Consider the following 14,575-nt stretch of genomic DNA (forward strand, 5'->3'; position numbering starts at 1 on the left):
CACATGGGACTGATTTCAGAGATCTTGGTGCATTCACCAATTTTATCTGTGATCTGAGATACAAACAAAATTCAGTTTTGTAAGATATTAAAATTTTATATTCAGACTTATACATAGCAATTTATGTACTTTAGTAATTTTGGGGATTTTTTTTTTCTTCAGCAGCTGCCTCAGGGTGTTCATGTATCATTGTCCAGAATCAACACCTGACAGTGTACTGTCACATACTGCATGCTCCACCATTTCTGTCTCCATAACTGACATGTCTCCTTTACTGTCCCTCATCTAATTAACTGATAGCTTTGCTTTTTAAATACGTTCTCTCTTCATTTCTGTCAGAGTGCAACACTGACCCAGTGGAAGCTGTTTTCCATCCACCCATTCATTATCTATACTGCTTATCCGTATGGGTCGCGGTGAGGGGGGGTCATATTTTTTTTTATTATTTCAGGTCTCTTATTACCTTAGTACTTAACTACTGACATTAGTGAATTTGTTATATTTTTCTCTGATTTCCATCAGAGAGCCTTGAACCTTTGTGTTGAGAAACTGTTATTTGTAAATGAAACTTTTGTGCATGGAGTAATGTCATCTTAGCTTTTTGTGTGTAGTTAACTGATATTAATATTTTGACAAGAGTCCAGATGAATATATTTAGCCACAGAAACTGAAATCAGATTTTCTTTGTCTCTACCTGCAGCTAAATATCTTGAGTCTTCTGTGTGTAAGTCCTCAGTTGTCTTTGTTGTATTTATTCTTCTTTCCTTTTTTAATGTGAAAATGGCACAATGTTCAGGAACTGGTTTTGGGTAGAGGTTTTACAAGAGGACGTGGTAGTGGATTGTGATTTCACACCCATCAGAATGTAGCTCTTTCAGTTTGTGGATTTGGGTTTCAACAACCATAGACCAGAACCCTGTAATAAACGGTGATGATGACAACACACTCTAGTTTATTGGCACTGATTAATGAGCAACAACAAACCAGAGTGCCTTGTCATCAGACAAATCGAATAAAGACTAGGCAAGTACTGGCCTCATTGTGCCGGCTGCGTCATGTAGCAAAATGATCGATCACGCTGTGAAGATTCCAGACAAGAGACAGAGTGAGATGTACTTCAGTGCTGCAGCATCCTCTGAAGTGATTGCCTGTTTTGCTTCAATGGGGGAAATAACAGGGCTATTCAAGCAGTCAGTACAAGCTTTTATTTGTTGTTGTGAAAACCTTCCCTAATATGGAGTGGTCTGTTTTGGCTTGTTCACGGTCGAGCACATTAATCATGGTGTCCTCAAACATTTCAGATAATCGCACCAGCCCTCATAAGAGGCCTACATCACGTATGTACACCCTTGATATTTTTAGTAAGTTGATGACCACTACAGCTCATGGATGACGAAGTGAATAGAAAAGGACATCTCTTGTCTAAACAGACATTTAATTAGGCTGATGTCACACTTAACTGCCTCTGCAACCCTGTGTCCCAAGCATTATTTCTGTCTGTACCTCTCTCTCATATTCTGCTACTTTTAAACAAAGGACTTTCAGAAATTTGCTTCTGATCTCTTGTCCTCTTTTTTAAAAGATTCTTAAATATATTTTTTGGGGCTTTTTCACCTTTATTTATACAGGACAGGGGAGAGAGACAGGAAACAGGGAGATAGAGTAGGGAATGACATGCAGTAAGGGTCCGTCTGGACCAGGGGCCCAGCTGCCCAGGGCACTAAGGCCCATGTGATACATGCCCCAACCATTCGGCTATGGGGGTGCCCTCGCTTGTCCTCTTTTTAATTCCCCCTTCAGCTTGTCCTCTGCCTCAGTGTCTTTCAATCTGCACCACTCACCCCCCCCCACCTCTCATTTTGTATGTGGTGTGTAGAAGAAGGATGGAGAGCATCTGCATTATTTACAATAGCTCTTAACCTGGCTGGCTCACCCTCACCACAGCCCAGAGCTGTTTTTAGAAACGCTGCCTTTGCTTTCGAGACTTCAATGAAAAGGTGAACTTTTATAAATGGAGCAGACGTGACTGAGGTTTAAGAGAGAAGAGACTGACAGAAGATGATTCAAAAAAGAACATGTTATGCAATTTGTACTTGCTGTTACCATATACTTGGTGAGGGACAAGAGATGTGATGTAACAAGTTAAGCTTATTCAGCTTTGGCTATATGCCGCATCAATAAATTAAAACACAAATGGGCGCAGGGCTTTTTCCATTTTGAATTACATAAGCTTTTCTAATACAGCTCTACCATGTTTGGAGACATATATATTTCAAAGTGTGTACATTTTCAGTCCTGATCTTCTCCACATTCATATAATTAATTTATTGTGATTGACTCTGAACTGCCTCAAATGTTCAAAAATGTTGCTGGTAGACTGCCTTAAACTACCAAGTTTCCCAAGTCCGATCACTTAAACACAAACGGACCTCATTCCTATTAAATAAATGTACTAGTGCATTTCATATAGATGAGCGGGGGGCTACTCTTGTAACAATATTAGAAAACACACGAAGATTGCTCATTAACTTCAGAACTGCTGCACCAGCTGAGCTGTACAGAGCATCACACTGTGTATGGCATTCCCAGCTGTGAGTGCTGAAAATGTTCCTTTGCCTGATGCATTTTTTGAACATTGCGACATGAAAGCTCTCGACCACACTGTACCCACTGAACTTTCTTCTGTCCTGTTTTCAGTGACAGAAACTCTTCAAGATCTTCAGTACTTTTTTCAACTTTGAATTTACAGCAGTAGACACCTGTGAAACATGCTGCACAGTGGAGAAAATGTCACAAAAGAAAAGGAAAACATTTTTATATAACACATCCTTGCTGTGGCAGAGGTCAGCCAAACATTGCTTGTCTTAATAACTGTTCGTCTCTAATCTTAACCTGCTGCTCTGTCTGGCTCTCTAGTCTGGGAACCTTGTATTCAGACAACCGTTGACTTGGATACAGTATATGTGTGTTTTTTCTTCTTATTGCGGGTGTCCTTTTCCGACACCGCAATCATACACGTATACCGTTATCTAGAGAGTGGGCTCCTTGGAGTGAACAGATACAGAGGACGTGAGTCATTGCGTTGCTGCCCTTTCAAAGTTACACAGTGAAACTAGTTTACAGTACCACAGAGAAGTCAGAGCCAAGGTGCTGCAGCTGGGTTTGTGACCTTTAAAGCAGAAATTGTGTACATAATGACTAATGAGGAAGAGAGTAAGAGGTTTGGTGATGTATAGCTGAGGGATGTGTGCGTAAGGGTTAACAGGGGTTTTTCACTCAACCTTAATTGGTTATTTGTTCTGATATACAAGAACATTGCATGGATAAGTGGTTACTCTGTGTGTAATAGTGTGTTTGTGTGCACATCTGTGTGTCCCCACCTCTTGCCCTCAACCCTCAAAGGTCAAGCAGTATAGCCAATGGATGGATGAATTCATGCACGTCATATCTGGGTGAAAACGTTCCCTGTTGTTTATCCAGAATCTACTAGCAGGTGGTTATTGTATTGAGACAGTCCAGGAAAAATATTTTCAAATCTGCTCTAACCCAGGTTTGAATATAAATGTGTGCCAGTGATTAACTGCTGTTTTAAATTCCAACAGAAGTGCAATCTTCTGCAGAGTCTTCCTTTCATTAAAATGTCCAGTCATCAATCACCAGAGGAAATAAGAATAAAAATGTGTATAAAATATAAAAGGGAGGATCTTTTTTCCACTCCTACCTCATACTTAATCAGAATTAATCAAAAGCCATTTCTCATTCATCACTCTTGTCCTATAGTGTGTTAAAGCCTCTTTACTCTGGTGGGAGTGTCTATTTTTCAGATGATTACACTCTTGTCCCAGGGGCAGAATTGGCCACAGAAAGCCCTGTTGAGCATAATAATGACCATCACCACACCTCAACAAAACACTAACACTTTTTTAATACAGCAATTTTACCTGTGCAGTTGATATTTAGGTGATGATAGGAAATGTTATGTTTTAACACCAAACTGTGTATAAAACATACAATAAATGTACAGCATATTAGATTGCATGAAAAGGATCTTAATATACAGCAGCTTGAGTACACTTGTAGTAGTAGTCATGTACCATAAATTTTCAAAGTGTTGTATTATTATCATAGATGGATATCAGATCATTTTTATTATTCAGGTAATTTCAGATGGAAATAATCTGTTTTTATAAACTTTTAGTGTCTCTGGTGTTTGATGTTTATTCTGTTGAATTTCATGAAGCATCAAACATTGCCATGCAGGTGTTAAAACTGGCTTTCTGGAGGCTGCAGATGCAACTAACTGCAAATCCCACTGCAATAGGATCTGCTGCAGCTGCTTGCACACGTCCACTAGGGCCTGGTCTAATGACTTCTGGGCCTTCACGTAATTGTTTCATTTATTGTAGCACATACCTGTAAAATAGGTATATCCATCAGAGATTTGCAACAGCAGCTATGTGCTGACAGGTGCCTCCCTGGGAGCTGTTTTGGGTGAAGCACCTCACATTTTTCCCCTGGCAGCATTTCACAGGTCAGCCAAACAGCCATGACAGGTAAAGGTCAGGAGGAGAGGAAGTGTGGAATCCAGGGGAATACAGTTGATTTTGCTCCCCTTCATTACCAGCATCATACTCTCACTTCTGAGATTCCTTTGGGGAGAAGAGCACAGACAGAAGATAAAGTATGTGGAGACTGAGCGGGAAACAGAGTGCAGCTTCACTTGCTCACAGCCTGTAACAGATAAATGGATTATAAGCATCACCGGTCATCATCAGACCATCTTTTTCTTGCTATTTATGCCTCATTTTTCATCATCTTCTTTCTTCCTTTTGTCAAAAATTTCCAGTTGTGTCTTCTTTTCTCGGTCTTTGATTTAATTCCAGTCCCTCCTTCTCATTAGAAGTCCTCAAGTTGCTGTCCTTTGATGCTCCTTGGTCTCTCACTCTCAGTCAGCTCCTTTTCCCTCTCTTTGAAATCATTCATTCATTTCCATATCTTTCCGTCTCCTTTCTGGGTCTTTTGTCATGAACAGAAGCTTTGGATTTAGAATATGAAGATTAAAGATCAAAAGGACACATAAGGAAGTGCTGCCTTCAAACAGTCAATCCACACTTTATTGCCTGAATAAACTGAACATGGCACTCCAGGGCATCTATAACTAGAAGAAGAGCTGTTATTGCATGGCAGAGTATTTAATTAACTGAACATGGTCCAGTGTGTAGCCTACAAATAGCAGAGTCATGTTCATTAAAACAGACGCAGCTCTGCCGAAAAACAAGCTGTAAGTTGCCGCAGGTGCACTATCGCAGCAGAATTAGCCATGACTGGACTTTGTTTTCTGACCTTTTTCTCAACTAAGTCTTGAAAATAAAGCAGTAAATAAAAATGAGTGTTGACTCTGGGCCAAGCAGACAAGAAATTTATGGTCACACTCGCCCAAGCATCTGCTTTTCACCTTGTCGCTGAATAAAGTTCCCTGCACTTTCAAACACAGTTGAACTATACTTGTTTATTATTTCAACTTTGTACCCTGAAGTTATATTTATGATTAAAAACAGCCTGACTGAACCATTTATATTCTGAAATAGTGAAGGTGTCTCATGGATTATTATTGAACCTGAGGTATTTGCTTCAGAGTGTTTACCAGAATTAGTTTTAAGGAAGAAAATAAGTTTCACAATGAAATTTTCTGCATTTACTGCAAATGAAACAATTAGAAAAGTGTGAATAAAGTCACATTTTGAATTACAATCATCTTTGTATTTTATTCCCTGGTGAACTAGTGTGTGATGGTTGTACACAGTAGTTGGACTTAATATATGACCTTTTCTTATCATCAGCCTTTGTTATGCTTGACTTAGCCTTGTGTTCCTGTAATCACTTTGCATGATGACAAAGTAGCGAGTATTGTTCGGATGGAAAATGACAAGATGCAGGTGGAATATGTTTTATGATAATTAGACAGGGTGTCTTTTTTTAGCTGGTGACTAATTACTGCAACAGCTTCAGTCGCATACAAATTTACTTCAACTGTTCCCACTTTGGTAGAAAGGTTGAGTGTTCATTTATGGCCCTATCACTTACTAGTGCAAGAGCTGACTGAAAAAACAATTATAAAATAAGTTCTAAGAAGTTGACCATTGGTTTTCTATGGTGCAAAGTTTGTGTTCCAACTCTGCTTCTATTTAGATGACTTCTGAAAGTTACTGTGATGCAGACTGTGGTAACTCAATACTCAAAACAGCAGTTAAGAAAGTAATCTCACCATTTATGGTCCATTTAGTAGCTGTTCTAGAGCTTTCAGTCATATCACATGATCTTGATGGTGATTATCTGCTAATGATGAATTCCTACAAGCACTTGATGACTTGAATGCATGACTTAAGACCATTTCCTCTGTTTGCGCATCTAATTGTCTATGACTGCAGTATGTCCCCTGGCTGATACACTGTGTACTTATCCTCTCTCTGTGTTTTATCTTCTAGTACCGGATTGGGCAGCTGTACATGATCAGTAAACACAGCCATGAGCAGAGTGATCGAGGGGAAGGGGTGGAGGTCGTCCAGAACGAACCCTATGAAGACCCGACACACGGCCAAGGACAGTTCACAGAGAAACGAGTCTACCTCAACAGGTCAGTTGAAGATATCTCTACTTACAGTATAACCTCTTTAGGATTTTATCCTCAGCTATGGCTTTTCCCATAAAAAACATGCAAAACCTGGTGTACAACGTATATCTTATATTAGCATCGACTAATTAAAATTACATTCAGTTATTTCATAAGAGTTGCACACAGGCAGCTACGCACATGCTGCCCCCTGCAACCTAGCAGGTTTCCTTGAGTTACTTATCCATCACACTTATATATCACCCCATACTGATGCATCTCACTGCATCCCGCAGACATTGTTTGTGCACTTTGTGCACACAGATGCTCGTGTGACCCGTCCACACACTGCTTTGTTAGACCCCCATGAATCAAAGAGAGATGACAGAGAATCAGACGGAGAATATGTGAAGAAAAGAGAGAGGAAAAGAGAGTGACAGTGGGAGGAAAAGAAAGAAAAAAGGCTAAGAGAAAGGGGAAAGAGAGCGGGGGACAGAGATGCTGTAGGCCATTTGTTTGAGCACAAATACCTGTGTCAGCGTTCACTATGCTGGGGGAACTAATTATGTTGAGTCAGCACAGCAGAGGAGAGGAAGAAAGAAGGCAGAGGGAGCAAACAGAGATAAGTTGGGCTTCCATTCGGGCATTTTCACTCAGTTTGCTCTATACTGAATAAGCAAAGCAGAAACTAAAATACAGCATTTTATTAATAAGTTCCTCAAATTCACATAAAATTATTTGCTTGCTCAGAGCTTTGTTTGGACAGTAAAGAAATCATGATTTGAATAGCAAAGGAATACAAGTTATTGTATAACGGCTTGGGCTGTCTCCACACACCAATATAAGACTAGCTGTAGATATGTTAAAATATAAACTGATGATGACCATGATGACTTCCTAGACTGCACCCACTATGCTGAAATATCTGCTTTGTTCTTAAGTGTGAACAGTTAGTGTGTTTTAAGCTTTGTTTTTGTGAAATATGCCCAATATCTATGGAGGGATATTTCCTCGCTTCAGGCCACGTCATTTATTTCACAGTTCGTTTTTTTTAATGAGATTACATGGTGGGGATTTTAACAGAGAGAGTGAGAAAGGAAGACAGAAATGAAAGAATCCAAACCACCCAAATGCTCCGCTTTTATGGTCCTTCCATTTACATCTGCAGTTTAGATGGAAAAAGACAAAGCGCTGACCTTTCCTGAGCAGCTGACATTTTGTTAAGATAAAATGTTTATCTCTTAGGACGAGCACCAAATGATGCATAAATACCACTCACATGCCATATTGTGGCTCTCTCACATGCACCTGTTGACGGTAACTTTTAAGTTGTACCATGAAAAGGCAATTTATAATAGTCTGCTTCCCTGTCTGACATTAATGCTGATAAACACACAGTAAGCCTTTATATATCCATCTGTGCTGAAAATCAAAAATACTTCCCTCTGAATGACAAAGGAAGGGATAATGAAACATCCACAGAAACATCAGAAAATAGCTAAAGTGGTATATGGTTGAGTTCAGAACTGTAAATTAAGCAAATATTTGTGATATTAGATTAAGTAATATAAAATCAAGTTAGATAATATTATATAATAATTTGATAAAATTGTTTTTTTATTCCCCATAACTACCACTGTTCTGCCTCATCCAACTGGCCTCCAATGGTTGGCTCTGCAACAACAAAACATTTAGCTCTGATTCACCAGCAGGGAAGTCAATCTGGACTTGTTCTGTCACGCTTCAACCACCCCATTAGCCTTCACAATCTGTCTCGCACTGTACTCCTACTATTTGGTGCGATCCCATCCGACCTGAACATTGTTTCCACGCTTGTTCCGTCAATAACCTTCATTAAGAACAGAGAGGGGACGGTAGATTTTATGATTGAACAAAGTGTTGGCTTTTCTTGGATGTGTTCAACTAAACTAATGTGTTTTCTTCTTCTTCTAAACATAAACAGCAGCTTTGGCGTGAAAACTCAGAGCAGCCACCCACCGCACTTGCACACTTGGCAACGTGGGCTCTGTCGCAGCAGCTATTGGCAAAGATCTTTAAAAGAACAAGGAGGGAATGGGAGAAATCAACAGATGGAGGTGTAGGAGGAGTGTCAGTCTCTTTTGTTGGGAGAGAGAGAGATGCACACAGGGAAAGGGGAGAGAGAAAGAGAGAATGAGCGAGAAGGCTGTTTTTATTCTCAGCCGTCACGATGCAGTGGGTGCCATTTTTGTCCTCCTAAAGAAATTGTTTTCCATGTCAATCAAAGGAAGTGGAGCTGAAGGCAGGCTACATGAAAGCCTGTGCTCTTCAGTGTTTGACATGTCTCATAAATAAGTTCTCAATGCAGCCTCAATTACAGACTTACCAGAGTTCAGAGTTCAGGATCAGAGAATGTCAGGCATGCACACTCACACACTCACACACAAAGTCCCCTGGGTGCACATATTGGCAGTACGCTGTAACTCTATGAACAGTGAACATATGGCAGATAATACAGAGGGGTTCAGGGTGCCAAAGCGGGCTCAGTTTTATACCACATAAAACCGCAGTGTGTCATTTTTACACTTTTTGTGTACAGATTAATCTAACAAAATGTAACAAGTTAATTAGTGATCTTAAATTTGTTGTAGCGAACTTTCACCTTTTTTTGAACAGAGCCAAGTTAGCTGTTTCCCCCTGTTTCCAGTTTCTGTGCTAAGATAAGCTAACCACCTGCTGATTGCAGTGGTGTCAATCTTCTGATCTAATTCTTGGCAAGCAGGCAAGTAAGCATAGTTCTTAAAAAGTTAACTCTTTAGTCTGATGATTACTTACTCGATGGACTGATTTATTATTTACAGCAGTCAATGAAGTGTCCTTTACTGTCAAATTAAAGCACAGCTAATGGGTGGGGAAGGTGAAAGAGCAGCACTTGCCCCTCCCTCAGTAGTGCCACTTAAATACCCTGAGCAAAGCCTGTAACTTACAACTGCACCAATGAAGCTGCTTGGTGGCCAACAGATTAGACTGTGGTTGTCCTGGGCAGCTTCCAGGTGTGAATTTATCTAACTGTGTGAATGTGAACAGGGTGTTCCTGAAAAGGGAGCATTGCTCTTAGCTAAAATTTCCTGGATGAATTACATTTAATACGACATACAGACATACACAATACATGATTGTTAGGTTTGTGACTCTCTGTTGGTTTTTGGTTAGTAGTTCTAGATTCAGAGAGCCTTTAAAAGTCTTAAGAGACATAAGACACCTTGGATGTACAGTAACCTTATGTGTTTGGCCCCCTGTAGCATCTTCCCTGAATTAAAGCTTTTTGGAAGAGTTCCTTTTCCACCACTCCTTAGTTTCTATAGTCAGAACAGATTTTCCTTTCATAACTGGAACAAGTTTTTGATGATTGCTGCGTTAACGGAAGCAATTTCGCCCCCATCCCTGCTTTGCGACTAAATACTCACAATCTTTCTCCTCGTCTCTGTCTCTCTGCAGTAAATTACCCAGCTGGGCTCGAGCAGTGGTTCCCAAAATCTTCTATGTGACAGAGAAAGCGTGGAACTACTACCCTTACACCATAACAGGTGAGCAAATACGTTTGCTGGACAATCACTCTAATGCATTTTAAAGATCCCTTTGACCAGATATTGCCCAGCTTACACACTCACCTCTCACATTGTATCAAATCCAGTTAGCTGCTATAACAGAAAGAGTCCCACTGTAACACTTTGACACTTGTCTGGTGTAGGAATGGAGCCTATGATAGTGCAGACTTGAATAGCTTAGCACTGCAGTCATATGCAGCAAATACTTAATAAGGTCAGCTTCTCAACTAGTTTTGGTGGGTTTTGTCAGTCACAGTTTGCTTAGCACTCACCACTTGGTGCACTTGGTGTTTTACTGAATGTTTTAAGGAGCTGGTGTAGTGTGAAAACATGGTATGAGTTCTCTAGGAGCATAGAAAACTTTCTAACACATGGTCCAAGATCTCCACTGCATTTTTTAACACTTTTTTTTTTCAAAACCACGCCTCCAGCAAAGAGCTTTTCCACCAAAGTCCCTGTGCAACTTCAGACATGTGTTGTATAATTCAGAAAGCTCTGCTGCCCAGTTTTCAGTGATCCCATATGGAATTTCCGAAAGGAAATATGGAGGGTTTACCACAGAAAGGCTTATAGTAAGTATATGGACACAGGGGTGCTGAGCTGGATGCAGCGACATTTGGAAATAACAGGTTTTATGTCCTTGTAAGCAAAATGTAAATGAAATACAAAAGGTCAGGGACCTCTGAAGACAAACGAGGAACATTTTTCAACATGGATCAATAAAGTATAACCTTGAACTCTAAAGTAGTAGACAGTAGCTCTAGATGGAAAAAAACAACAGTTACTGGATATTCACAAGGGCTCTTAATACTAACACACACCATTTAAAGACATCATGACAAAAGGATCACACTTTCAATCGCACCATTGCAGCTTCTCTGTTTGTCACTGTGTCAGTTTGCCAGGACGACACCATGTGAGAAAAGCAAACATGTTATTGACACGGAAACGTGTTAAAGCCGACATGTATTTACATGTTTACAGTTCTTTCATGAGGCAAATGCTTCCACACTGAATTACATCGAATGCAGCAGTGGAATAAGCTTCACTTTTATAAATCACCAGCATTACAGACAACCAGTAGTCAGGAGTGCAACGATCAGAGCTGCTGTGGCCAGAGCATATTTCTGTTTCTGCTTTAATGATCCTGATCTAAGGGGAGAAGTGTTACAAGCTGAGGAACACAGATAAAAGGGAATTTCTTTTTGATGAGAGCAAATTAGAGAAAATAGGGGAGAAAGTCACAGAAGGGGCGATGATGAGGGGTATCAGAGATGTGAGAGTCATTGCTTTATGCAAACATGTCCTGTATGTCTCACACATTTTTGTACATGGTGGCCCTCTCATTTCCTTTTATTCAGTGGAAAATTTGAATAGGCTGTATTACTAACTGTGTCTCTGTTGTGTTTTCTCTCTGCTCTGCCTTGATGTCTGCCACCCCACACCACGGTCGGTAGAATATACTGTAAGTATCCTCTTTGCATATTTCACTGTTTTGCATCGGGTGCACAAAGTTTGTCATTATCAACAAGCCCTCTCACATTGTAGCTATTGCTGATAGAAAAAAACACTGATCAGTGCAGCTTTAAAAACCAAAATTGCCATTCTAGCTTAGCTTGTTGAATGGATTTGAGTGTGACTGAGCTATAATATTTTCAAGCAAAAGATTTGCAGCAAAATCTTTCAGCATAGCAATCTCTTTGATAGTAGAGAAAAATCTCATGCAGTAAAATCCTCTTTAGTTTGAAGGATTTGACAGCTGGTGACATGTCAAATGATATAAGAATGCAAAAAATTAGATATCAAAGTATTTGTAGTTCACTCTATTTAGAAGTTTTAATGTCAGTTTACAGAAGTGACTTTATGTTAGAGGTCTAGCCGCGGCATTTTGTTGCTAATTTTCTAACAGGATTAGGTTTGTTACTTAGCAAAACCTGTGTCTTCCATGTCTGCAGTGATCAGCATAACTCAGCGTACCCCTTCAACTCACACGCCCACTGGTGGGTGTTGTCTTTGCTAATAAGCAGAGCTGCCTGCGTGACCTGTGATTAACCCTAGAAAACGCTTGAAGCTTTTGCAGACACGTTTTTAGGACACACACGCATACGATTAGGCTTAGCTTATAGGGCTTCTGTTGTTCAGAGTGAGAAATGTCAGCGGCATGAGTCACGCCGCTTTAGGGTGCGGGGAGAGGAGGGGAAAGAGGACAATGTTGTGACAACAACAGAATGCTTGATATTGTCTCTTATTATGTGTGGGAGCATTTTGTGTTCATGTATGAGTCAGTGTAAATTCACCCATGCCAAGATAAGTTTTTGTTTTTGGCCAAGACTCATATATTCTTGAGGAACTGTCTTGGCTTTTGTCACTTTTTGACAAGGAGATAGAAAATGAAATATTGTACTGTCAAAGTCTGGATTTTTGTTTTACATTCTACAATGAAGAAGAAGAAAGAGAGAGACAGGAAGTTCCAACAGCAGCGGTGTCAGTATTAATACATGTCTACTTTTATACAATACCATTCAAAGAAGTTACAGTGAGGCATATTAACTTAAGTGGCACCTTTTCTGACAGCTGTATCACATAAATCCTAACCAAGTAACCCTATCTGTATTACCACAAGAAGTGAAGGAGTGTCAACTTTCTCCAGGACTATGACACAGTGCCGCTGTTGAACACATGGTTCACTTTTACAAGTGGTTTCACACCTTTTCTTTCTCTCTCCACAGTGCTCATTCCTGCCCAAGTTCTCCATCCACATAGAGACAAAATATGAGGACAACAAAGGATGCAATGACAATGTGAGTGCAGTGTGTGTACAAATAAAACCGACTTGACTTAGCTGTTAGTGACAATGATGTGTTCCATTAATATTCTGATTATTACTGGATTTTTGGAGTTGATATTGATATTTGATAGCAACACACCAGCTGATAAGACCTTTTTAAAAAAAATAAAAAATAAATAAATAAGACATAGCATATGCTATTACTTTTTGAGAAGAATCCTTCGAGTTAGATTTTTTAAAAATTGTTATCCAGACATATGATGACCAGGACGTTTTACAGTTGCAAAATCAACATGTCATTGTATCTTTGCTGTTTTGGTACTGCAGTTTCTCATTCTTTATCAATGGACATTTACACAGATAATGATATTAAGCTTGTATCAGCCTATAGTCCCACACAATGAATCAGCCAGGCTCGAAACTCCCACACAAATCTCTCAGCTTAATGTAACACTGCTGTCTGTGACCTGACCTCTTCATACAGAAATATGTAAAGCAAAATTGGCCAATTAAAAAAAGAAAACAAATTATCACTTAGCAGACATATGGTAAAAAGAAAAAAAGAAAACAAGACCTCTGCAAAGGCTACATGAGTAAAATCGTCCAGGCAGATTTGGCAACTCATAGACCCTCCCATGCAATCCTGTCATATCACAGTGCCAACTATACATGAGCCCTGAGAGTCTGCCAAAAACCGCTCCACTTATTGGACAGCTAATTTCATTTGGGCTGTTGGCCTACTCACTTTCTTTCTCTCTATATTTTACTCCACTCTCCAGTTTGTAGGGGCATTAGTCATCAAATGAGAGGCTGCCACTGTCTGGACAGTGAAGAAGAAGAATGATAGGGTGGTGTGCAACAGACAAATTGCCTGAAATATATCATGGTAGGCAGCCAGGAGGTTAATTTTACTGATTCTTCATATTTTGCTTCAAATTGTCAGGGATTGGTGATTGTATAAGGGAGGAATTGCTCCCAACTTGGCGTAAGTGTCTTGTTGATGTATCTCAGAGTGGTTTACATGTACTCATAAAGCACAGAGCGAGACAGAAATGGACAGGCTGTCAGTGTGCATTAAACACGTTGTGATGTTTTGGACTGATGCTTGTTTGGTTTGACAAGACAAGGCAACAGATCAAAGAGTTCTTTATTAAATCTGAAGACATCGCCTCGAGCGAATGCACTTCATGGGTAAAAACTGAAAGAAATCATAGTTGTGTTGCATAAATACCGTATGTGTTTGTGCGTGTGTGATTGTGTTCAGTGGCCGTGTGTGTTCAGTTTGAGATGCCTGTGGATATAAGCAGAGATACATCTGTCCACTCAGGGTATCTTTTCACTGTGTATGAACAAAAAAGAGGGAACAACTGAAGGAGAGAAAGACTACAGAAAGACTGCATGGAAAGGATTCAGAGATGAAGGAAGGAAGGAAGGAAGGAAAAGGAAGGGAGGAAAATCAAGGTTGTGTTGACAGGAAATGAGTGGGTGTATGAGTGATACCATGCACCATTCAAATGGAAGGTGTGGTAACAGTATATGACATGCAGAATTCCACAGTACTATCCAATGTCAGACACACACACACACACA

At 39.9% G+C, this 14,575-nt stretch overlaps 1 protein-coding gene across 1 annotated transcript in view; it reads left to right on the plus strand.

The window, feature by feature from the left end:
* Window positions 1-14,575, plus strand: part of LOC108875773 (phosphatidylinositol transfer protein cytoplasmic 1) — a 70,647-nt gene that overhangs the window by 46,540 nt on the left and 9,532 nt on the right. The window contains exons 2-5 of the mRNA XM_018664903.2: window positions 6,486-6,634; window positions 10,088-10,176; window positions 11,655-11,662; window positions 12,927-12,998. Coding sequence (XP_018520419.1) covers window positions 6,486-6,634; window positions 10,088-10,176; window positions 11,655-11,662; window positions 12,927-12,998 — 318 coding nt within the window. The remainder of the gene's footprint in view (window positions 1-6,485; window positions 6,635-10,087; window positions 10,177-11,654; window positions 11,663-12,926; window positions 12,999-14,575) is intronic.

This window comes from Lates calcarifer, linkage group LG5 (genome assembly GCF_001640805.2).
Source record: "Lates calcarifer isolate ASB-BC8 linkage group LG5, TLL_Latcal_v3, whole genome shotgun sequence".
Lineage (NCBI taxonomy): Eukaryota > Metazoa > Chordata > Actinopteri > Centropomidae > Lates > Lates calcarifer.